The sequence below is a fragment of the Protopterus annectens genome, chromosome 11.part0 (assembly GCF_019279795.1).
Source record: "Protopterus annectens isolate FY-2018-M chromosome 11.part0, PAN1.0, whole genome shotgun sequence".
NCBI lineage: Eukaryota > Metazoa > Chordata > Ceratodontiformes > Protopteridae > Protopterus > Protopterus annectens.
The window spans coordinates 49,169,339-49,194,203 of record NC_056745.1 but is presented as its reverse complement, the minus strand read 5'-3'; the positions used below and the strand labels follow the sequence as shown (position 1 = coordinate 49,194,203).

Genomic DNA, 24,865 nt, shown 5'->3' with positions numbered 1-24,865 from the left:
ATGATAAAAGGCTGCACAGCCATGAGGGCTTGTAGTTCCGATACCCTACGAGCTGAGGTGATAGCCAAAAGGAAAGCCGTTTTCCAGGACAAATATTGCAAATCTGTTGAGGCAGCTGGCTGAAAAGGAGGAAAGGTCAGCTTTTCTAGAATGAAATTGAGGTACCAAGCAGGTATTGATTGTTTCCTTGGGGGTTTTATATTCTTAGCCCCTCTGAGGAACTGTCTTAAGAGGGGGTGAGAGAATAAAGGTGGATCAGTGTTGTATTCTGCAGAAATGGCTGAGGCATGGATTTTGATGGAGGAGAATGAAAGTCCACTGCTTAGCAGCTCAGCTAGATACTGTAATATTTGAGGTAAATTCAGTTTTCCAGGTTTCTGGCCCTTTTTCTCATTCCAGGCACAAAACCGTTTCCATTTTGCGGAGTAAGCTTTTCTAGTAGAAGGCCTTCTGGCCTCCAAAATGACATCCTGCACCTCCTTGGAGAGTAGGGTCTGTTGTGATGTTAAGGAATCTTCCATGCAGCCAGATTGAGTGTTTTCAGCTGACTGTGAAGAGTTTTGTAGCTGTGCTGAGTCAGAAGAAGAGGCATTAGAGGAAGGGTCCATGGAGGGGAATGCGTCATGCTCCTCAGGAGTGGGTACCAGTGTTGTCTTGGCCAGTCTGGAGCAATGAGAATCATCTTTGGTCTGTCTGCTCTGGTTTTTAATAGAACTTTGGGCAGCAGAGGAAGAGGTGGAAAGGCATAAACTGTCATTGTTGTCCAACTGAAAGAGAGAGCGTCCACTCTCCAGGCCTTTGGATGAAAAGTCCTTGAGCAGAATTTTGTCAATTGGTGATTTTTGTGGGAGGCAAAGAGATCTATGTCTGGCCTTCCCCATGCTTGAATTATCTCTGTAAAAACTTGAGGATGCAACTTCCATTCGTGTGGATCTGTCATATTTCTGCTTAGGTTGTCTGCCAGCGTGTTTTCCTTGCCTGGCAAGTACTGTGCTTGAAGTTCGATTTGTAATTCCAGAGCCATGTTCCAAAGTGACATGGCCAGCCTGCATAGGGGGTATGAATGGGTTCCTCCCTGTTTGTTTATGTACCACATTACTGTGGTGTTGTTTGTCTTTATCAATAGTTGACCAGGATGCAGAAGGTCTTTGAAAGCTATAATAGCATTTATTACTGCTAGCATTTCCTTTTGATTGATGTGAAGGTGCTTTTTCTTTTTGGGACCATTTTCCCTGAATGCACCGATCTGTCATGTGTGCCCCCCCAGGCGTAGTCCGAGGCATCTGTTGTGATGACTTGATTTGCTTGAGGCTTGCAGAATGGGAGACCTGTGTTTGTTTGTCATGCTTGAGCCCACCACAGAAATTCCTTTTGAAGACATGGAATTAGTGGTATTATTGTTTCCAAACTGTGGCTGTGTTGAGACCATAGGTTTTTCAGGTACCATTGAAGTTTCCTCATATGCAGCTTTGCACATGGGATTAGAAGGATGCAAGATGCCATGAATCCCAGAGACTGCAGGATTTTCCTTGCAGTCAGCCTGGTGAAATTTGCTAGTGTTCTGAAGTATTGAGTTAGTTGCCCCTGCTTCTCTGGCGTGAGGTAGGCCATCTGGGTGTTTGTGTCCAAGTTGGCACCCAGGAAAATTATTTTCTGAGAGGGTATTAGCCTTGATTTCTTTTTGTTGACTGTGTATCCCAGAGAATTCAACAACATTATTACAAAAGCCAGATGTTTCAGAAGTATGTGCTTGCTGTCCGCTTGGATGAGGCAGTCGTCCAAATATGGGTATATTTGTATCCCTTGAAGTCTGCAGTAGGCAATTACTGATGCCAGGCATTTCGTGAATACTCTGGGTGCAGTAGATAAGCCAAAGGGCAATGCAGAGAATTGATAATGGGTTGAACCTGCAAGAAATCTGAGGTATCTTCTGCAATTTTGTCTGATTGGGACATGCAGGTATGCCTCCTTGAGGTCCAATGTTACCAGCCAAGACTCCTTGCCCAGCATGGGAAGAAGCTGCTGTAATTTGAGCATCTTGAATTTTGGTACGAGTAAAAATGTGTTTAGGATGGATAGGTTCAAAATAGGTCTCCAATCTTTTCCCTTCCTTGGTACCAGGAATAGTCTGGAATAAAAACCTTGACCTTGTTCGTGAGTTGGTACCTCTTGAATAGCTTTCATGTCCATGAGATCTGAAATTTGTCTTTGTGCCTCTGCCCTTTGATTGTGTGGCAGGTTTGGCATGCCTCTCATTTTTGGAAGGGTGTGAAAATGGAATCTGTAGCCTCTGTTTATAATGTCCAGGATCCACTTGTCTTTTGTGACAATATGCCAATTTTTTGAAAATAATGCTAGTTTTCCGCCTAAGGGTGCTGCCATTTGAGCTTTGTTTGGCATGCAAAGGGGAAAGTCATTGGGCTTGCTTTCTGAATGGCTGCGAACTATCCTCACCACCTCTTTGTGTAAGAGCTTGCCATTGTCTGCCTCTAAACGATCCTTGAGATTGCCCTCTACCCCTTGGGCGCCTGTATCTACCTCTTTGAGGTCTGTCCGGGGCTGGAAATGACCAATTTTTGGAAGGCCAATTTCTACTGAAACGTGGAGGTTGTACCTGTAGAAAATCTTTCACTGTTTGCATTGATTTAGCCTTTTCCTCCATTTTCTTTAATACCTCCTCAGCTTTAACACCAAATAATACATCATTTTGTAGAGGGGCATCTAGTAATTTAGCTTTGACATGATCTGGTAAGGTTTGCTCCTTGAGTCAGGCATGTCTACGTATCACTGATCCTGTAACAGCAGCTCTACATGAGGCCTCTAGAGCATCAAAACCACATTGCAAGGTATGTTTACCCACTTGTTCTGCACTATGCATCAAATCCTGCAACTCCGTCAAGTCTGGTTGTTCAGGTTGTGACATTTTACTTCTCAACTGTGATAACAGAAACTGTTGGTACTTTAGCATATGGAACTGGCAGTTTAATGCCCTCATGGTTAAGGTGGCCGAGGTGTATACCTTTTTTCCCCACCTTTCTAAGGATCTGGAATTTCTCTCGGAAGGTAATGGATTTTTAGCAGTGGAGGCCTTAATTCCCTTGGGGCCCTGTGAGATGGTTTCTGGGTCAGCCGCATGGCTTTTGTATAAAAATTGGTGTGAGTCAGGAAGCCGGTAGTACCTGTCAGGCTTGACTGGGGCTGGAGGTAAAGAATCCGGGATAAGGCAGGCCTCCGAGTACACATCATCTAGTATGTCTAAGACAGGAGGTATAGCCAGAGGCCTGTGCTGAGGTAGCAAGAGAAAATCCCTAAGCCTTTTCTTGGAATCAGAGTACTCTTGGCCTTCCCAGTGGAAGTGTTCCCTTAAGGTATGCAAGGTTTCCCCAACTGAGTAATCCTCTGGGGGGAGACAGAGGGAATGGACTCCTCTGCATCAGAATCTTCAAAAGGGGAGTAAGAATGTTCCTGTTCATCAGAGTGCTCTGAAATAATGGAGGCCTGGTCAGAGGAGGGGGATTCTTCCTCCACTCTGGGCCTTTTGTCCGGGGTTGAGAACCCCTGATAAGAGTAATTAAATCCTCAGCCATTTTAAGCATCTGTTTTTTAGGTATGGGGCCTGGAGAAGGGCCCTGTGTAGCCTGTCTCTTAGAATGCATGGCTGCTTTAGACTTAGTAAAAGCCTTGATGGAAAAAGAAGAGGAAGGTCTGAAGACACCTTGAGAGGAGGCAGACCTGTCTACATTTTAGATTCACCACCAAGAGTGGCTTCGGTATCTGTAGTCGGGGTGTGGGCCGAGGAGCCTGCGACCTCGGGCACAAAAGACACCGCCAATGAAGTGTCGTCGGTAGGCAGGGGCTGCGTAGGTGCCTCGCTGAGAACCGGACCACCTGTAGTCGGCTTTGATGTGGTGTCTGTAGAGGCCGCGGACCTCGTGTGTCGGTCCTTATCTTTGCATTTTTTTAGACAAAACTGGAGTCGGAGTATCCGACGACATAATATAGTTAAATTTTTTGCCAAAATAGTGCTGGGCGAACTCCGCCCGACGCTTAATGGTGCGTTTGTTGAATGTAGCACAAAAACGACAGACCGAGACGTCGTGGTCTGGGCCTAAGCAAGGAATGCAGAGGGAATGAAATCCTTATGCGGTATTTGCTTCCCACATGAAATACAGTTATTAACTTTGTCTGACATCGGTCTGAGGCAAGAAAAGTTTCCCCAACGGGGTACTTAGCGTTCAAGAAGACTTCGGTTGCAAAATTTTCGTAATTTCAGGAGCTGGCCGACCGGCACTTGCGAACTGCTTCTGCTTCGGGCACCGCGCAGCAAGAAAGACTGAAGAAAACGGCGTCGACTAGTTCTTTTATACCCCTGTCACACTGACGTCAGGGAAGAGGCGACGACAACAGACGCCAGACCTAGACTTTGGAATTCGGCCGACCGAGGACCCGCCTGACAGCAGGAGAACTCATCTGTTATGACTGCAGCTGTATGCACGATGAACATCTAGGGTGATTGTTGCTGCCATGGATCCCAGATGTTGTAAGATTAAACGAGCCAGGACTTTGTCTTGAGAGAGTATCACTTGAGACTATGACCTCATCCTTTGAAGTCTGTGAAGAGGCAGAGCAGCCACGCAGGATTTTGTGTTGAATGTTGCTCTGATGAATTCTGTCTTTTTTGTGGGATAGTTTTGACTTTTTACTGTTTATGGAAATGCCTAAGAACTCTGTCAGCTTTAGAACGGAGTCCAAGGCATGAAGCAATAGATGCCTGGTGTGGGTGGTGAAGAGACAGTCATCTAAATACAGAAACACACAGAATCCTTGTAGCCTTAGGTGAGCTGCTACCACTGCCATGCATTTGGTGAACACACTGGGGGCTGTGGTGAGACCAAAGGGCAGTGCTTGAAATTGGTAATGACTGGCCCCAACCAGAAGCAGAGGTATCTTCTGGAGCGCTTGTGCATTTTTATGTGGTAATATGCACCCTGAAGATCTGTACAGTACATCCAATCACCTTTCTCCAGAAAAGAAAGGATAGACTGTACCGTGACTACCCAGAATTTTGTCTGATGAACAAACTTGTTCAAAAATACAGAGGTCTAGAATTGGCCTCCAGTCCCCTGTCTTTCTTAGCACTAAAAAGAATCTTGAGTAAAATCCGGATCCTATTTGGTCTGGTGGAACTGTCTGGATGACTCTTTTTTTGAAGCAGCTTTTGAACTTCTAGTGTGGCTGCATCCCTCTGACTGGGTGGAACATCTGGGATTTTTCTTTGTGGTCTTGGATAAAGATCAAAGGGGATATGTTAACCTCTGGTAATTATCGTTTGCACCCAGGAATCTGATGTTAATGAGTGCCAGGCTACGTGGTGCAGAGAAAATTTTCCCCCAACTGCCTCCAGAGGTAAGCAATCGGGCCGCTGCACAGGAGCACTGGTACAGTTGTCCAGAGAAAGAATCTCTGGAGCCCTGATTACATGGGCCCCCTCTGCCACAGGAGGGGTGTCTTCCTGATGAGTTCCCCCTCTGCCCTGGGAGGAAAACTCACCACGTGTGTCCCTAAAAGGCCCTTAGGACTTTCTGAACCACATCTTTCCACCCCTCTGATTCCTGGAATAAGGTAGTTAAGGAGTGGAAAAACACATGCCCACAGCAGGAAGGGTCTTTTTGTCCTTCACACACCTGGCTAATGTGTGTCTGACTTTTGGGCCAAATAATGAGGTAGCATCAACCACAGCATTGACAAAGGAAGACTTGAAAAGATCCGCGAAGTCACATAAGCACATGCAGATGTGACACCTAATGGCAACACCTGTACCCACTGCCCTGGCTGTCACCTTGGCTGTGTGTGCAATAAGCTGCATGGATGAATTGGATATCTATTCCAGGGTCGCAAGCTTATCACGTATCTCGTCAGACACTGCACCTGCCAAGGTCCCTGAGAGCTCAGTTATCAGGTCCCTTTGAAGACGCGTGAAATGTGCCAAGTAATTCAACGACGATATGGCAAAGGTCATTGAACCATAGACCCACTTCCCGAATCTGTCCATCATCCGAGACTCTCGGTTTGGAGGATGGACAGCAGGACTCTCCTTTGCGAGTTCCTTCTTTATGGCAGCCGTCACCACCATAGCATCTACTGCTAAACCTTTAGACCAGTGGGGCTGATCTTCTAGTGCAGAGAGAATTTTGTCCAGTTTCCGGGGGATTGGCACTATAGTATCAGGGGCCTTCCAAGCACGCTGCACGATGAGTATGACCAATTCATCAACAGGTGGAGTCACCCCAAGAAGCAGAAGGTCCAGAAACAAGATAAAGTAAAAACCTCACTGAAGGTATAGCTGCTCAGCACTAACTCCACAAAGAAAAAAGAGAGATAGCAGCAACCAACACTAAAATCGACTGTTTAATGGCAAATAAAAATAAAAAACATTTCAGCAAAAAATCAACTAGATGAGCACTTTCGGGCTGTGCCCTTCATCAGATAAAAAAATAAAATCAAAACACTCATTTGGATTGTGGAGCTTACAGCACACAGACATCCTGGACTCAATAAGGTAATTCCATTAAAGCCTGCCCTTAAAAAACTGTGGGTTCAATAATGAACTATGATTGGTTGTCATTCCTTTAAAATGAGTGTTTTGATTTTAGTTTTTTATCTGACGAAGGGCAAAGCCTGAAAGTGCTCATCTAGTTAATTTTTTGCTGAACTGTTTTTTATTTTTATTTGCCATTAAACAGTCGATTTTAGTGTTGGTTGCTGCTATCTCTTTTTTATTTGAAGAAGCAGAAGGTTGGGCTCGAAAAGCTTGCAAGAAGACAGACTCCTCGGAGGAAGGGTTTGTGAGCTTCCAATCACCCCTCTGTTTCAAGATTTCCAGGATGTCTCCGAAGGAGACATCTTCAGGGGGTGACCGTAGGGACCCTTACCCTTCATCGTAGTCTGTATCCTCAGTGAGAAATTCTCTTATGAGGTGGCTTTTCAGGGAGAATGTCTGAGGAGGACTCCGAAGAGAGGCTACCCTGCAACAAGGTGTCTTGCTGCTCTTATGACCACTGCCCCAATGTAGCAGATTGTGACAGTTGCAAACCATAGGAAACATAGATATGACACTCCGATGTGGATGGTGCCAACTGTGAGCCTGCTGAGGTGAGAGCTCTCTCCATAATTTGAAAGGCAGGCCCACCTGAAGAGGGATGGCAACCCAGAACAGAGAAAGACAACCTCGGAACTGGGGTCACACCCCGTTCTGACGAGCTCACCTCCCCAGAGAAGGAGCCCCAAGAGGACTTGGAATTGTCAAAGCACACAAAACCGTAGATGGTGCCATGGAAAAAATTGGCACCAAACCAGGGATCCTGGAGCTGGCAGCCAACTCAAGGTCCCATGGGTGGGTTGACTCCGACTGAGCAGAGGACCACAGAGTGGGTTTTGGAACAAAGGTTAGGTCCACCATCGGTACCGAAGTAGTTGGCACTGGGTGCAGCATCAAAGTCGGAGGCTCCAAGACCTGCGGACAGGTTGAAGCAGGAAGATAAGTTGGAGTCCTTGAAGAGTAGACCTCGGCTCTGTATGGGAGGAAGGTCCTAGACGGGGCTGGAAGACCTCTGGCCGCCAAGAGCTGATCCACTAACCGAAGTACATCAAGCTCTGAAAGGTTCCTGGTGGAACAAAGAGACATCCCCGAGGGTGATTCTGGACTTTCAATAAAGGGATTCAATTGCTGACCAAAAAAGGGATCAGTAGATGGGGACTACCTAGTTCTGGGTAAGGATTCGACCTTTGGCACCGCAGTCTGCTGACCAATAGTTTGTGCTGGACGGGTACTGACTGGTATGACTGGAGAAACTATTGTTGGTGCAGACAGGGTCGTTGGTACTGACGTGAATTTTGTAAACTCAGTAATAGTTGTCGGAACCATGGGGGAAGTTATAGGCTTCGGCACCAAAATGGTTATAGGTGTCAATTTTGAAACTTTAAGCTTCAGTTCCGAGGAAGAAACCTGGTCTTTAAAAGATTTTGAATCAAGTGATTTAAGAGACTCCGGAACAGAGTAGCTCCTCTTTTTTGCTTCTTTTTTTGGGAGACTTTGATGTCTCTACCTCAGACAAAGACTCCCCACCAAAAGGGCATTTTAACAGACCCTTGAGGATCCATTTGTTGCCCCACTCTGCAATGGTCCGAGTGCTGAAACCCTTGCAGAGATCACACTCTGGCAAGGGGTCTGTTATCCTGGACAGGAACTAAAGGGCAAGGTTCTCCCATACCTTACTAGACACTTGAACAGCCCAGGAGGATGTCTCTAGCCCCCACTCCATAGCGGTTGGCAAAGCTACATTAAAGGAAGATGGGGGAAAAAGGTAAGTGGTCTGTGGGCTGAGCAGTGGCCACTACAGAATCACTTACCATAGCCCATAGGCTGAGGCTTTTTTATTTTTGTTCTTTTTAGGTGCTCCTGGATTTGATTGGGGGTACCAAAGTTAGGCTTCATCAAGTTAGGGAGAAAATACTACCCAGAATAATAAACTGACAGCACTGAATAATGTATCACAATAAGTATTAAAAGTTTCTAATAATAAGTATGTCCGCACATGAACAAACTCTGCCAAAATGTGCTATTATCCGAAAAATAGTCTGAAATGTGTTCAGAATTCTTTTACAGCTAAAAGAATTTAAAGCACTTCTAGTAAACAAAGCCCAAACACCAAAACAACCAAGGTGCCAAACCTGTGATAAAAATTAGCTCCACACACACATTACTCACATAATACTGCCATAAAATAGTGCTGAACTTCAGTTTAAACTACATTTTCATGTCAGAGGGAGTAACATCTACACAGTACATTCAAGTAACTTAATTTGCTGTAAAATTGCAATCTGATGTTAAAAACGCAGAGAGTCATACATATAATAAATAATGTATAAATGTTGAAGAATACAAGTTCTGCATATTTTTCTAACAAAACATGAAAATAAAGCAGAATAACAACAGTAAAGTCAGTCATCTAGTGTATAACAGCACACATACATACTACACTTTTGACAGAAATACTGAAAGATTCTCAGAAACAGTAAAAACAAACATTGTGAAAGACAGTAACCAAATGAACACTTCAAGCAGAAATTCCCAAGGAATTACTGCAAACTCTGACAGAAATAAAATATTAAAATAAATATATATTTTAATGAACATAAAAATAAAAAAAATAAAAAAATCTAATAATAAAATGAGAGGAAGGGGTCCCCAATTGGGGTTTATCTGAGCAGTAAGCTGGAAAAATCAGCACTGGATCCTGTGAAGAATCAGAGGCCATTTTTTCTTGGATGGCAGAAAAAGACTGAACACCCACTTCCTGTCATAGCAAAAGGCTCCCCTCTCAGGATATGATCAGAGAATCTGCCTTCACAGGAAGGGGGCAGGTCTGAGCTTTTGATGACTGAGCATTGCTGGGTTACCTTGGCAGATTACCCAAAATGCCACTGAGGCAGTGGGAATGAATATCAACTGGATCACATATGAGCACTTGGGAAGCTCTAGGAAAGTAATATAAAGAGCATTATGTATGGGCTTATTTGCACAGCAGTATTAAGCAAGGCTTCATGATACAGATGTTTGACCTTGGAAAAATGGAATAAAATTAGTAGGTTACAGTATGTAACTATAACTAACGTCATCATTATTCCTCTTTTTGCCATTTTCTACATGGGTTGGGGTGCCATATCAAAAGTCACTAGCTCTCTGAATTCAATGACACTTTCCCACCTTCATTGGCAGGCATGTCTAGCAAGTAATAAGAAAGGTGTAGAAGAAAATGTAATCAGCATTTGGAAAGGAAATAACAAAGAACCCAGACTTTGGGAGCAGATGATAAAAGGAGTTGAGATGATAATATGGAATGGAGCTAGACAAGTCTTTGGGATACTGAACTCAGGTAATTTTGCATATGCAAATCTAGTGTTAGAGGATGATATGCAAAGGATGGATAGTAATTTTGTTAAAACACAAACTGTAGACTGAATAACAGAGTCCACAACAGAAATGGCAAAACAGAAAAGAGTAATGAGTACATCATATAAAGCAATATCACATTTGAGAGTACAAGTACAAGACAGCACAAAAGTGAAAACAGTATTGGGTGAGCAATTAAATAAAGACATTACAGATGATTAGTTGAGAAAAATATGTCCTAATCCTAGGTATGCAGACAAATTAATATTTGCATAACTATTTCTATACCTTAAAGAGATTTAAAAAAGGTCTCCACAGACAACAGGCATATGCTGGAGATGTGAATGTTCAGAAAAACATTCTTGGGAGCATATATTTTGGGAATGTACAGCATTGCTTCAGTACAAAAATGACTTCAATAATATAAGTCTTACACTTGGAAGACAATTTAACATCAGTATATCTATATATGTGTGTGTGTTTTTATTGAACTGGTGTAAAATAACATGCACTGAAGAAGTGAAAGCATTGCTGTCTTTAATGCTGACAGTGGCTAAGAAAGCTATATCTAAAAATGGAAAACCAATGACAAAGAATCAGTAACAGAGGAAAAAAGATGATAAAGGTGATTAAAAATATGGAATTAGGAACTATTACAGAGCAAAAGAAGAATTCCATATTAAAAAATGGTCCATATGGGATTCTGTAATTAAAATTGAACTTGAAGAGGATAATGACTTAGTAAAAAGTACTAAAAATATATATCTACTTAATAACATTGACTAGTCTTAATTGTCAAGATTTGTAACATAGTGAAAATAAAAGAATATGGTCACTAGTTAATTACTGACAAAATGTCTTTAACATCAGTCAATGCAGAAACAAGTGCACCATGCAACAAGACTGTACAGTATATATAAATGTAAATGTAGTATTAATACAGAGGATTGTGATCGAGTCTCCAAACATAACCAACATATTACATTTTCAAAACATGGACATCAAAAAATAATCTTGGCATCCATATTGAGAACACAGCTGGTTATAATTGGAGACACATTCCCAATTCTTTTCTACAAGGAGCTTTATCGGCTCCATGTAATACCAGCTACAGCAAAAAAAAAAAAGGGGTCAGGATCGCAAAGTGTATTAACAGCTTTCAAAGCCTTTGAAAGCCTTTTTCTGTCAAAGAGACAGCAGGCAGAAATAAATGTCCATCTGAAGAATAAAGAGCTTTAAAAGCTATTAGAAACTTTGTCCTGACACGCACTTTGTTTAGAAGTGTGGTAAAGTGTGGCAGAGGAAAGTTCCAACAGGTTTTAAAATCTGTTTACCTTTTACCGCTGTTCTTTGCTGGCCAGCAATACCCCTAACAAATGGCCGAACTGTAACAGTGTTTACGGGTAATTAACAAACTTTTAAGCATTCTTAACTGCTTTTACAATAGGGTTTCATGCTAGGAAAGCACGTAATATGATTGTTTTTTCCTGATGTTGCAGCGCAGTCTCAGCACTCCATGAGCTATAAAATATTTGCATTGCTTAAAAAATATTACAAAGAAAGGTTGGGTTTCTATATTATGATAAAACATTAAACATTGTGATTTCTTTCTTTGCAAAATCAAAATCAAATGCAATTACTTGTTTTATTTAGTAAACAAACATGGGTTTGCACTACCCTAAAGCTGAATTCATTTTGTTAAGCAGCATAAGTTAAATGATCTTGTACTCAGTATATGAAACTCAGATACACAGCAATGTAACATACCAGATACGGGCAGACTTGAGAGCCAGGTCCAAACATCAGTTCACATTGTCTGTTGGCATTATATAGCTGACCAGGTAGCTGAGGTGAAAGTTCAAAGATTTTAGCTGAGGGTTCATCAAGCAAGCATTCTCCATAACCAGTGCTGTAAAAATAAACAATAAAACACATACAGTACTTTCCAGGCATAATACATATCTATCTATATATATATATATATATATATATATATATATATATATATATATATATATATATATATATATATATATATATATATATTGCACAGTACAGACAGGTGAAACTTTGTTGGTGATGTAAGTTTCTGATTTAATAAAAACACCAAGGACACTTCCGATATATTAACAATTAAATTTGTGCACTACAAAACATTGTTATTTTTCTGAAATATACTGAAAGGCAAAGTATCTACAAGCATACTCTGAAATTCAAAAACATGCCAACTGTGACCTTGCAAAAGTTATGGTGAAGATGCCAAGAGGGACAATGCAGATCAAAGGTAAATATCAATTAACAAGTAGAAAATCTACAGCCTGAGCAGTAACTAAATGAGAAGCCTGCTTGTTGAAATGACAGTGTTGACAGAGAGAGAGCATCCTTCTACAAATGCAGCTAGTGATTTCTCAAACACTCTTAGCAAGCATGAAGTAATCATGCAAACATGTGCATGCACAAGTACAAGTTATCAATGCTACACAAATGGTTTCCAGCAATGTTTCAGTACTCTTTTATTCATTGAAAGGGGGGGTATAGGAAAGTTAGAAAAAGGGTTAAAGCAAGTAGAGGAACATGAACAAGGACACATGGAAGGTAAGTAAGACTGACAGATAAGAAAAGGAGGAAGGATATACTTTTTATTTTCGGGTCAGGTGACCATTTTTTCAAGAGCAGCAGATTGGGTAGATAAGGGGAAAGCAGGGAATGGAAAGAGAATAGGGGTATGGAATTAGGGACAGGCAAACAAAGAAATATAAATCAGAGTAAAAGATCAACAGGGAAGTCCTGACACAAAGTGGGGTGATTTCACAATATGTACATTGATTACAAGACATAGGGAGGACAAGTGGTGATAGGGAAGCTTGTATAACACACAGGGGAGGAAGGTGGCACGCAGATAAGGGGGACACCATGATGGGGGACAGGGTGGTTACCCTGATCCAGACCACCATTGTTTAGAGAAGATCCAAGAAGATGTCAGTCACTATTATAACTACCTTCCCCACTGGGCCCTCCCTTAAGTGGTGGAGGAGGCATTGACAGTTCTGTAACTTTCTAATCAACACAAGAACCCTCTCTTGCTAGCCAATGTAAGCATCCCCCATCCCCTCTTACAACTCCTACTGGGTGATAAACTCTGATCTCCCAGCACTGTAATCAGAGGAACAAGTCAGAGGTTACTCTGGTCACCCCCAGGTCATGCCCAGACACAGGACCACCTCCACCTGACAGACAGGGAGGCCTGGAGGCATATAGTGAGTTGGCATGAAATGCACAGCTCTGGCAGATGCTACATGTACGGGTACAGAAGCATTCATTGAACTCATTTTTGTTTGATCAAGGCTTCAGCTGTTTTTTTTTTTGCACCATAAGTTAAAATAATCATTCATTTCTATGAATGGCAGCTTAGCTGAAAAACACAAGTGCTCCCCTGAGGCACGTGTGTGTGTGTGTGTGTGTGTTTGTGTGCGTGTGTGTGCGTGCGTGTGCGTGTGCGTGCGCGTGCGTGTGTGTGTGTGTGTGTGTGTGTGTGTGTGTGTGTGTGTGTGAGAATGTCCTAAGGTTAGTGCAACTGTTAAGTACGGGGACAGCTTTACTGTGCATGTGCAAGTGTATCTGAGTTAGGGTTAATGTAATGGTTAAGTGAGGGGATAGATCTAGTGTGGTAAGTGTTTGCTGGTACATAGTTTGAATCGATCGTTTAACTGGACAGTGCATCTGGATCAACCCTGAAAAGGGACACTCGGGTCCAGTGTGCTTACCTTGTTCACATATTTATATATAATATACAACAACAAAAAAAAACCAGGATGGTGACAAAGCAAGAAAGGGAGAGGGAGAGTTAAAAATGACAATACATCACTTTTACAGGTACCTACTGCTGTTGTACTACACAGTTCTTAGGTATGCTACCATGCCAAAACTGTGACAAAGATCTGTTTCAAAGGTAAATATACATAATACAGCAGTGGGTAATTCTCCTTTTTTAAACATTTTTACTAAACATGACATTAAAAAGGTGACATAAATACCAGTGAATAATAGCACATTGGTATTGGTTTTAGCACTTGAGCTTCAGGCCAGTTATTTTACATTTAAGAAGGTTTTTGTGGTCTACACTCTTGTGGACAAACCCTTATCAAAACCCTCTCTCCCTAAGTCCATCCAAGTTTCAAGACACTGTCTGGACAATTCCCATCAGTTTATCCTGCTAGCCTGGTCAACATGAGCATACTGTGACAGTGTAGCAACTGCCTCATGTTCACAGACAACCCTCTTCTCCAAGCACATAATTCTTCCACTTGCGAGAAATGCATCTACATCAGTAACATAGAATCCATGGTCTCTCGCGCCACAGCCAGTACTCCTGACAAAGAAGAGAGTGCCAACACAAACACTATATCACCCACATCACATAGCCAAGCACAACACACACACAAACACCCCTATGCAGAGGTCCTCAATAAAAACTTACCTAAACAGCAGAGACCTCCAAAACACACACACACATTCCACACATAGCAACAAACACATCACACACAGCAGACAACACACCAGTGTCTCACAAACACAGCCCATAAGGCATAACAATAAACTAACGCAGCCCATAAGACATAGCAATATACCAAACATACTAGTCACTGGTGACTCAGTTGTGAGACACACCAATGCCACCCTCACCAGGGTCAACAAGAAAAAGGTCACGGTCAGTTGTCTGTCAGGGGCCAGAATGTGCCACATCATGCACGCATATAAGTCTCTACACAACAGGTACCAGTATGACTCTGTCATTGTCCATGTTGGTGTGAATGACTTGAGACGTACCTCCCTGGACTATCAGAAAAAAGAGATGATTGAGCTCTCAGAGTGTGTGTCCCAGGCATGTATGACCCTAGCCCTAAGCAGCATCTTACCTTCACCAAGAATGACACCACAATACCAACAATAAACAACTGACTTCAACAACTGTCTTAGTTTATGGTGTCTTTCCAAGGGGATAGAGTATCTGTCTGCCTGGAATGACATGGTTGACAGGCCTTGATGCTTTGCAAGAGATGGCCTCTACCTGTCACCTCTGGGATTTGGGATCCTGGCCAAGGCTCTTGCCTCCCCCAATGTGCCTTTTTTAGGCTATCTCCCAAAGACAAATCTACCAACATAAAAGATCTGTCAAAAAGCAAATTGCAAGCCATGCTGTTTAATGCCAGGAGCCTTAACCTGAAATTGCATTTACTAGTGCCTCTCCTCACACTGGAAGATGCTAATGTCTGTGCAGTCATGGAAACTTGGTTCAGGGCTGAGGAAAGCATCCCTGCCTTACCAGGCTATACCTCATTCCACACATTCCGACCCCAAAATGAGGTCGGGAAGACTAAGGGTGGTGGAGTCCCTATCTTCATTAAAGAGAGGCACACCTCCAGACTGGTTTGCCAGCATGATGCACTAGAATTACTCCAGGTGAAACTGACAGATGGCAAGACACCCATCCAAGTTAGAGCCAGCTACAGACCCCTCAACATGACTCAGGACACCCACTCCTCCTAATTGGACCTACTTGACTCCATCAAGGTACCCCCTAACACCCTGATACTTGGTGACTTCAACAACCCTACCATAGACTGGGTGAACTATTCCTGCACTCATGCATTCACCCAACGATTCCTTGACATCAGTTCTAATGCATTAGACTAGCTCATCCCCCCACCACAAGGGGAGATAAAATTCTGGACTTTGTTCTCACCAACATGGGCAACCGCTGCACCTCTCCCAAAGTATGTTATTCCCTGGTGAGATCAGATCATCAGTCTGTCTCATTCGAAGTTTCTGTCCCACCCAACCCCCCTTCAAGCCGCAACCAGGCTAAAAAAGTACAGTAGTGTACACTTACCATAAATGTAGATGTTTGAATGTATTCACTTTTGCAGTCATTACATTTGGGGTAATCTGCTTGCAGGTTGCCTTCAGTCGGCCTGATTAACAAAGTCTTGGGTCCTGTGTCGGTTGCTGTCCCTTCTTCCATGACATCAGGTCGGCAGGGGTGTAAAACATGCAGCCGACGCCATTACATCAGTTTTTCTTGCCCCAGATGTCAGGTGCCCTCCTAATTGGAAGCAATTAAACATAAAAATACAAAGGTATACTTCCAACAAAAAAGCAAATGCACCAAAATGGCTTTTAAGTATAGTAAAGGAATGAAGAGGTATATCCAAAAGAAGTTAGAGGGGAAGGGGGGAGGGTAACCAGGACTGCAACAGTGAATACACTCGAACATCTACATTTATGGTAAGTGCACACAACTGTACTATGTTCTTCGTGTTTCACTGTTGCAGGCATTACATTTGGGTAGATTCCCAAAGCTATGTATGGTTGGGAGGAGGAGTTTAAATAGCATTAGGGCCAGCTATAAGGCCCTGCAAGACTGCATCGGCAAAGCCAGCTCTGGATTTAGAAAAAATTGGCAAATGATAATGCTTGGTGAAAGTATGTACAGAACTCCAGGTAGCAGCTTCTAGGATGTCCCTGGTAGGAACGCCTCTGAGAAAGGCTGTAGAAGTAGATGCAGCCCTGGTGGAGTGAGGTCTGATCTGAGGGGGATAGGTTTTCCATGGTGCTTATAGCAGAAATGAATGCAATGGCTTATCCATTTAGAAATGGTCTGTTTTGAAATAGCCTTCCCCTCTGCCCCTGCAGCAAATGCTACCAACAGTTGTTCAGATTTTCTTTGAGGTTTAGTCATGTGCAAGTAGAATCTAGGTTGTCTGTGCACATCCAAGGAATGCAGTATCCATTCCCCTTTGTTCTGTGGATTGGGAAAGAAGGTTGGCAAATGAATGGACTGATTAAGAGCCACACTGGATACCACCTTGGGCATGAAGGATGGATTGGTTCTGAGTGACACCCTGTCCGCATGAAAGATGATGAAAGGCTCCACTGCCATAAGGGCCTGTAGTTCAGATACCCTTCTAGCTGAAGTGATTGCTAAAATGAAAGCTGTTTTCCAAGAAAGAAATTTGAAGTCTGCAGTAGCAGCTGGCTCGAAAGGAGGTAGAGTGAGTTTCTCCAATACAAAGTTAAGGTCCCAGGCTGAGGGTTGGAGCTCTCCTGGGTGGTTTAAATTTTTTGGCCCCTCTGAGGAACTGCTTGAGCAATGGATGAGAGAAGAGGGGAGGTTCTGTGTTATAATGAGCTGAAATGGCTGAGGCATGGATTTTAATGGAGGAAAAGGACAGGCCCTTGTGAAGCATCTCAGTTAAGTATTGTAAAATCTGAGGTAAACTGAGTGCTGCTGTGCTCATCCCTTGAGATTGGTTCCAGGCACAGAATCTTTTCCATTTTTCAGCATAAGATTTTCTAGTACTAGGCCTCCTTGCCTGTAAGATGAAATCCATCACAGGTTTGCTGAGGGATGGTAAGGGAGAGTTTAAGTAATTAGCCAGGCTGCAAGGTTCAGTGTTGGAAGCTGAGGGTGCAGAATCTGGTTCTCCTGCTGAGACAGCAGGGAAGGAGTCTGAAGCAGTTGCCATGGAGATAACCATGACACACTGCACAGGAGGGGGTACCAGTGTTGGCGCGGCCAATCTGGAGCAATCAAAATCATCCTTGGTTTGTCCTGTTTGACTTTTGGTAGTACTTTGGAGAGCAGAGGCAGCGGGGGGAAGGCACAGACTGATAGGTTTTTCCAGCTGAAGGGCAGGGCATCCACTTTCCAGGCTTGTTTTTGGGGAGTCCTTGTGCAAAATTAGTCCAATTGGTAGTTCTGGGGGGAGGCAAACAGGTCTATATCTGGGTTCCCCCATTCGCTTGTCAACATGTTGAAAATCCTTGGTTTCAGTTTCCACTCGTGCGGGTCCATGAGGTTTCTGCTTAGTCCGTCTGCCAGTGTATTTAATTTTCCTGGCAGGAATTGAGCTTGTAGGTGCACTTGGTAGCTCAAAGTTGTGCTCCACAATGCCATGGCTAGTCTGCAGAGGGGCTAAGAATGTGTACTCCCCCGTGTGTTTATGTACCACATAACCGTGGTGCTGTCCGTCTTTACCATTAGTTGTCCTGGAAGAATGTAGTCCTTGAAGGCTGTCAGATCATTCTGTACAGCTAACATTTCTTTTTGATTGATATGCAGGTGCATTTCACTTGGGCTCCATTTGCCCTGAATGCACTTTCCTGCCAGGTGAGCCCCCCATGCATAGTCTGATGCATCTGTTGTTAGATTTTGGGCGGCAGGGGGTGGTGTGAAAGTAAGTCCCTTGTTTTGGTGGCAGGTCTCTGCCCACCAAAGGAACTCTAGGCGTAGGCAAGGTATGATAGGAATCATTGTTTCTAGGTTGTGAGAATGTTGACTCCATAGACTTTTTAGATACCACTGTAGTTTCCTCATATGCAATCTTGCATATGGAATTAGAGGAATGCAGGAGGCCATGAACCCCAAGGCTTGGAGTATTTGTCTTGCAGATAGCAGGATTTTTGTGGCCACTTGTTTGAAGTAGGCTGTCAAATGAATTTGTTTTTCTGGCGTGAGGTAAGCCATCTAGGAAGTTGTATTCAAGCTTGCTCCCAGGAATGTAATTTGTTGACAGGGTACCAGTTGTGATTTCTTTTCATTTATGGTGTACCCCAGACAAGTTAGAAAGTACAGTTTTGTACCTACCATAAATGTAGATGTCCGAACTGGATAGCATCTGCAGTCATAACAAGTGGGTTGTCCTGTCGTCAGGCAGCCCTGCAGTCGGCCGGATTCCAAAGTCCGGGTCCGGCTTCGGCTGATGTCGCACTCCACCCGACGTCATCTCTGTTGGTCTTCGGGTATAAAAGCATCAGCCGACGCCATTTTCCTCAGTGTTTCTTGCCCCAGATGCCAGTAGCCCTCTTGCAGGCTAAAATTTGGATAGATGCCAATGTTTCCAAATAGATAGAGGTAAACACAACAATAAGCATGTATGTACATATATACAAACAAATACACCATAAAGACTCCCCAACAGCTAGCTATTAGGAGGGTAGACACCCTAGGAGTACCACAGAGGGAAGGAGGGAGGGTAATCCTGACTGCAGATGCTATCCAGTTCGGACATCTACATTTATGGTAGGTACAAAACTGTACTATGTCCTTCATGGATGCATCTGCAGTCATAACAAGTGGGTAGAATACCATAGCCAACTAGGGAGGAGGATAAAAGTAGATTATGGTGTGTTTAGGATCCCTTGCAGTACAGCAGTGGCAAACCCTGCTCGGGATCTGGAATATAGAGGCAAATTATAATGCTTGGCAAATGTATGCACGGAGGTCCAAGTAGCCGCCTCAATAATGTCTTTGGTTGCCACTCGTAAGAAGGCTGTGGTAGTGGCTGTTGCCCTTGTAGAATGAGGTCTTATGTTCTGTGGAATTGGTTTTCCATGGAAGGAGTAACAGTATCGTATGCAATTTCCTATCCATTTGGAGATTGTCTGTTTGGAAATAGCTTTTCCTTCCCTTCCTGTTGCATAGGCTACAAAAGTTGGTCAGTCTTTCTGCTATTTTTGTTCTGTCCAAGTAGTAGCGTAGCTGTCTATGCACATCCAAGGTATGCAGTATTCTTTCCCTCTGTTTTGTGGGTTGGGAAAGAAGGTAGGTAGGTGGATTGCCTGGTTTAAAGACACTCTGGATACCACCTTGGGCATAAATGTAGGATTAGTCCTCATGGACACTCTATCTTGGTGGAAGATTAGGAAGGGTTGCACTGCCATTAAGGCCTGTAGTTCTGAAACCCTCCTTGCTGAAGTAATTGCCAGTAGGAAAGCAGTTTTCCATGACAGGTGTTGTAGGTCTGCTGTTGCTGCTGGTTCAAACGGTGATAGTGTCAACTTTTCTAGCACAAAGTTTAAATCCCAAGCTGGTAATGGTGGTTTCCTTGGAGGTTTTACATTCTTGATTCCTCTGAGGAACTGCCTGAGCAAAGGGTGCGAAAAAACAGGTGGATCAAAGCTGTATTCTGCTGAAATAGCTGACGCATGTATCTTGATGGAGGAGTAGGACAGGCCTGAATGAAGAAGTTCGGCCAGATACTCCAGAATGTTAGGCATATCTATGTTTGACACATCTTTTCCTCTTTCCGCACTCCAAATGACAAACCTTTTCCATTTTCCAGCATAGTTCCTTCTTGTTGAAGGTCTGCGTGCTTCAAGAATAATGTCTTTAACTCTTTGGGAAAGTTCTGGATCAGCTGCTGCTATGTGATGTTCCATGCAGTCAGTTGCAGCGTTTTTAGGTTTGGATGTATGATGCTGTAGTTGTTCTGAGTTAACATCAAAGGCATCAGGGGTATTGGCCACATATTGTTCCGAGACATGCTCTTCAGTAGTGGGTACCAGTGTTGTCTTGGCCAGTTTGGAGCTATCAGGATTATCCTTGGACGTTCTTCCTTGATTTTTAGTAGTACCTTGTGTATCAAAGGAAGAGGTGGGAATGCATATGCTGTTAGGCCTTTCCAGTTGAAGGAGAGTGAGTCCACTTTCCATGCTAGTGGGTGGAATGTCCTTGTGCAGAATTTTTGAGCTGGTGATTGAGAGGTGATGCGAATAGGTCTATCTGTGGCATTCCCCATTTCTTTGAGATGGTCTTGAAGATGTCGGGTGCAGCTTCCATTCGTGGGCATCCAGTGGTTCTGCTTAATATGTCTGCTAGAGTATTGTCTTTCCGCGGTACAAATATTGCCTGTAACTGAATGTTGTAGCTGAGTGCCAGGGTCCACAGCTCCAAGGTCATTCTGCATAGGGAGTATGAATGAGTGCCTCCCTGTTTGTTGATGTACCACATGACTGTGGTGTTGTCTGTCCTTATCATCAACTGGCCCTCTGAGAAATGGTTTGAACTTTTGGATTGCCAGTTTTACTGCCAGCATTTCTTTTAGATTGATGTGCAGGTGAAGTTGATCCTGTGTCCACAATCCTTGCACGCATTTGTCCAGCATGTGGGCCCCACATTCTAGGTCTGAAGCGACTGTTGTGATGGTCTGGCTTGGTTGACATCTGCGAAAGGGTAGGCCTGGGTTTGACTGGCATGCCTGAGCCCACCATAGGAACTCCTGTTTTAAGCATGGAATTAGTGGGATTTCTGTTTCTAGACTGTGTCTGTGTTGGGACCATAAATTCTTTAGGTACCACTGTAGTTTCCTCATATGTAGTCTGGCAAATGGGACCAAGATTATGCATGATGCCATGAAGCCCAAGGCCTGCAGAACTTTTCTTGCTGTTAACTTGTTCAGTTTTGTTAGTGCCAAGAAGTAAAGAGGAAGTTCTTTTGTTTTTCTGTAGTCAGGAATGCCATTTGTTGTACTGTGTCCAATTCCGCGCCCAAGAATGTCCTTGTTTGGGATGGTATCAGCCTTGACTTTTGTAAATTGGCTGTGTATCCCAGTCCTTGTAGCAAGTAAATGACCCTTTGTAAATCTGTTGTCAGCTTGCTTTTGTTGTCCCCTTGTAGCAGGCAGTCGTCCAGGTATGGGTAAATTTGAATTCCCTGTAGTCTGCAATGGGCGATTACTGATGCCAGGCATTTTGTGAATACTCTGGGCGCAGTAGATAAGCCAAAGGGCAATGCTGAGAATTGATAGTGCTCTGATCCTGCAAGAAATCTGAGGTATCTTCTGCAGATTGGTCGAATGGGGACGTGCAGGTATGCCTCCTTGAGATCTAGAGTTACCAGCCAAGACTCCTTGCCCAGCATGGGAAGAAGTTGCTGTAGGGTCAGCATTTTGAATTTTGGGACAATGATGTATGTATTTAAGGTGGACAGGTCGAGAATTGGTCTCCAACTTTTTCCTTTCTTGGAACTAGGAATAGTCTGGAATAGAACCCTTTCCTTGTTCTGCTGTTGGCACTCTTTCCACAGCTCTCATGTTTGCTAACTCCATTATCTGGCGAGAGCCTCTGTTTTTGATTTGGAGGTAGATTTGGCATTCCTCTTTGACTGGTAAAGTGTGGAAGTGAAACCGTAACCTTGATCTATGGTTTGTAAAATCCACTTGTCTTTTGTTATGTAGTGCCAGTTCTTTGAAAATAAGGTTAACTTTCCGCCTAGAGGAGCTGCTATTTGTTCCCTGGTAGGCGGATTTAGGATTAAGTCACTGTGGTTGTGCTGATGTAGTGGCAGTGGCTGTGTCTGTGCCTCTGTTGTTACCTTGCCACTGTCGTCCTCTGTAGGCACCTCCTCTGGATTGGTTTCTGCCTCTGGAACGCCTATTCCTGCCCCTTTGAAATTTTGTGGAGTCAGGAAAGGACCAATTTTGGTAGGCCAGTTCCTGCTAAACCTTGGGGTTGAACCTGCAAGAAATCTTTAACAGTTTGAACAGATTTTGCCTTTTCTTCCATTTTCTTCATAACCTGCTGGGCAGGTGTACCAAACAAACTTGTCTTGTCCATAGGAGCATCTAGCAACTTAGCTTTAACATGATCCGTAAAGCTTGTTCCTTTAGCCATGCATGCTTCTTATCACTGTGCCTGTCATGGCTGATCTAAATGAAGCCTCCAGTGCATCATAGCCACATTTTAAGGAATGGTTGCTAACCTGTTGTATGTTATTTACCATCTCTAATACATATTTCTTATCAAGAGATTCATCAGTGGTTAGTTTTTAGTTAACTGATCAAGCATAAACTCTTGGTATTGTATCATGTGAAACTGACAGTTTAAAGCTCTAGCTGAGAGAGTAGCTGAAGTGTAGACCTTTTACCCCATCTGTCTAATGACCTTGCTTCCCTTTCAGAAGGAATAGGGTTTTAGCTGTGGTCATGCTACTGCCTTGGGACCCTGGGATATAGTTTCTGGGTCTGCAAGTGGGGCCTTGTAAAGGTGGTGATGAGTATCTGGCACCCTGTAAAATCTGTCTGGTTTGGCAGGGGCTGGGGTAAAGAATCTGGAGCGAGCAAACATCATTGAAAGCATCATCCACCACAGAGAGAACAGGAGGTATAGCTAAGGGCCTGTGCTGTGGGAGGTGCAGAAAGGTCCTAAGTCTTTTCTGGAGTCTGAAAATCCTGTTGCTGCCATTGGAACTGTTCTCGCATGGCATGCAAGGTTTCCCCAAAGGAGAATTCTTCTGGTGGGAAGCAGCTGGAATGGATTCTTCAGCATCAGAATCTTCAAAATTGGAGAAGGGAGCCTCTGGCTGGTCAGTTATGTCTGTTTCATCAGCAGAATCATCAGAAGACACTGGCTCAGGGGCTCTGCCCTAGGTCTCTTCTCTGGGGCTGAGAGGCCCTGTCTGGGTGAGATTGAGATCCTCTAATTAAAGAAATTAAATCTTCTGCCAAAGAAAGCATTTGAGAACTAGAAGAGGGCCTGGATGTGGGGGTTTAACAGGCACTGTTTTAGGAGTCTTGGCTGCTTTAGCCCTGGCGAAGGCCTTAATGGACATGGCTGCTGGAGGCCTAGCAGCACCACGTGCTGGGGTAGAGACATCCAAGGGATGGTGTCTGATAAGTCAACCACCGTAGTGGGTAAAATTTCTGAGGTCGATTCAAGAGTTGTAGCAGGGGCCTCAGTTGTAAGAATAGGTTCAGCTGTACTTTGATCAGTTTTCGGTTTCGCCGAAACCGAGACACTCGCGTTTGCTTTACCGTGGTTTCGCGAAACCGCGGACCGCGAGTGTCGGTCTTTATCTTTGCTTTTGGTAGATTGGGTAGTCGGAGGATCCGACGGCATAATGTACGCAAAATCAGAACCGAAAAACTGTTCTGCAAACTCCGACCGACGCCTAAGCGTTCCGGTTGAAAGAGGCACAGGCCGAACAGGCTGCTACGTCGTGGGCTGGGCCTAAACAAGGCAGACAGTAAGAGTGGAAATCTTTATGAGGTATTTGTTTCCCACAGGTTAAACAATTGTTAACTTTTTCTGACATCGGCTGAGGCAAGAAAGAGTCCCCAACGGGGTACTTAGCTTTAGAAGTCTTCGAAGTAGTATTCGGTAGAAGTAATCTCTGGATCCGACCGACCGGCACTTGCGAACAGCTTCTGCTTCGGGCGCCACGCGGCAAGAAAGACTGAGGAAAATGGCGTCGGCTGATGCTTTTATACCCGAAGACCAACAGAGATGACGTCGGGTGGAGTGCGACATCAGCCGAAGCCGGACCCGGACTTTGGAATCCGGCCGACTGCAGGGCTGCCTGACGACAGGACAACCCACTTGTTATGACTGCAGATGCATCCATGAAGGACATCCCTTTTTACACAGGCCAGATGATTCAAAAGCATGTCCTGGCTTTCTGCCTGAATTAGACAATCGTCCAGGTATGGGTATATTTGAATACTTCTTTGCCTGCAAAATGCAATAACTGGAGCTAGGCACTTTGTGAATACCCTGGGCACAGTAGATAAACCAAAGGGCAGTGCAGAGAACTGATAGTGCGTGTAGCCTTCTTTGAAGCATAGGTATCTTCTGCAAGATTCCCTCCCTGATTGGGATGTGCAGGTATGCTTCTTTTAAATCTAGTGTTGCCAACCAGGCATCTTTGCCTAGCACAGGAAGTAATTGGTGAAGAGTCAGCATCTTGAATTTTGGAATCTCCAGAAAGGTGTTTAGAGTAGACAGGTCCAGGATAGGACACCATGATTTGTCTTTTCTGGGTAACAGGAAAAGTCTCGAGTAGAAACCTTGTCCCTTTTCCTCTTCTGGTACCAGTTGAATAGCCCCCATGCTTAAGAGGGAAAGTACTTGTTTTTGAGCCTCTGCCCACTGATTGGGGGGGTAAGTCCGGCCACCCACTTGGCGTTGGCAACGTGTGGAAGTGAAATCTGTATCCCTGGGACACTATATTTAAAACCCATTTGTCCTGGGTAATGAGTTCCCAGTTCTTTGCATGAAGAGCAATCTTTCCACCCAAAGGGGCAGTCAGAAGACAAGTGCTTGGAAATTTTAAAAGGAAGTCAGACAATTTACCAT

General features: G+C 43.8%; 1 protein-coding gene across 1 annotated transcript in view; it reads right to left on the bottom strand.

Annotated features, from left to right (window-relative positions):
• The window catches only part of ADAMTS20 (ADAM metallopeptidase with thrombospondin type 1 motif 20), a 3,636,702-nt gene that overhangs the window by 2,857,178 nt on the left and 754,659 nt on the right, over nt 1–24,865 (bottom strand). Inside the window, exon 10 of the mRNA XM_044087413.1 lies at nt 11,720–11,861. Within this exon, the coding sequence (XP_043943348.1) occupies nt 11,720–11,861 (142 nt within the window). The remainder of the gene's footprint in view (nt 1–11,719; nt 11,862–24,865) is intronic.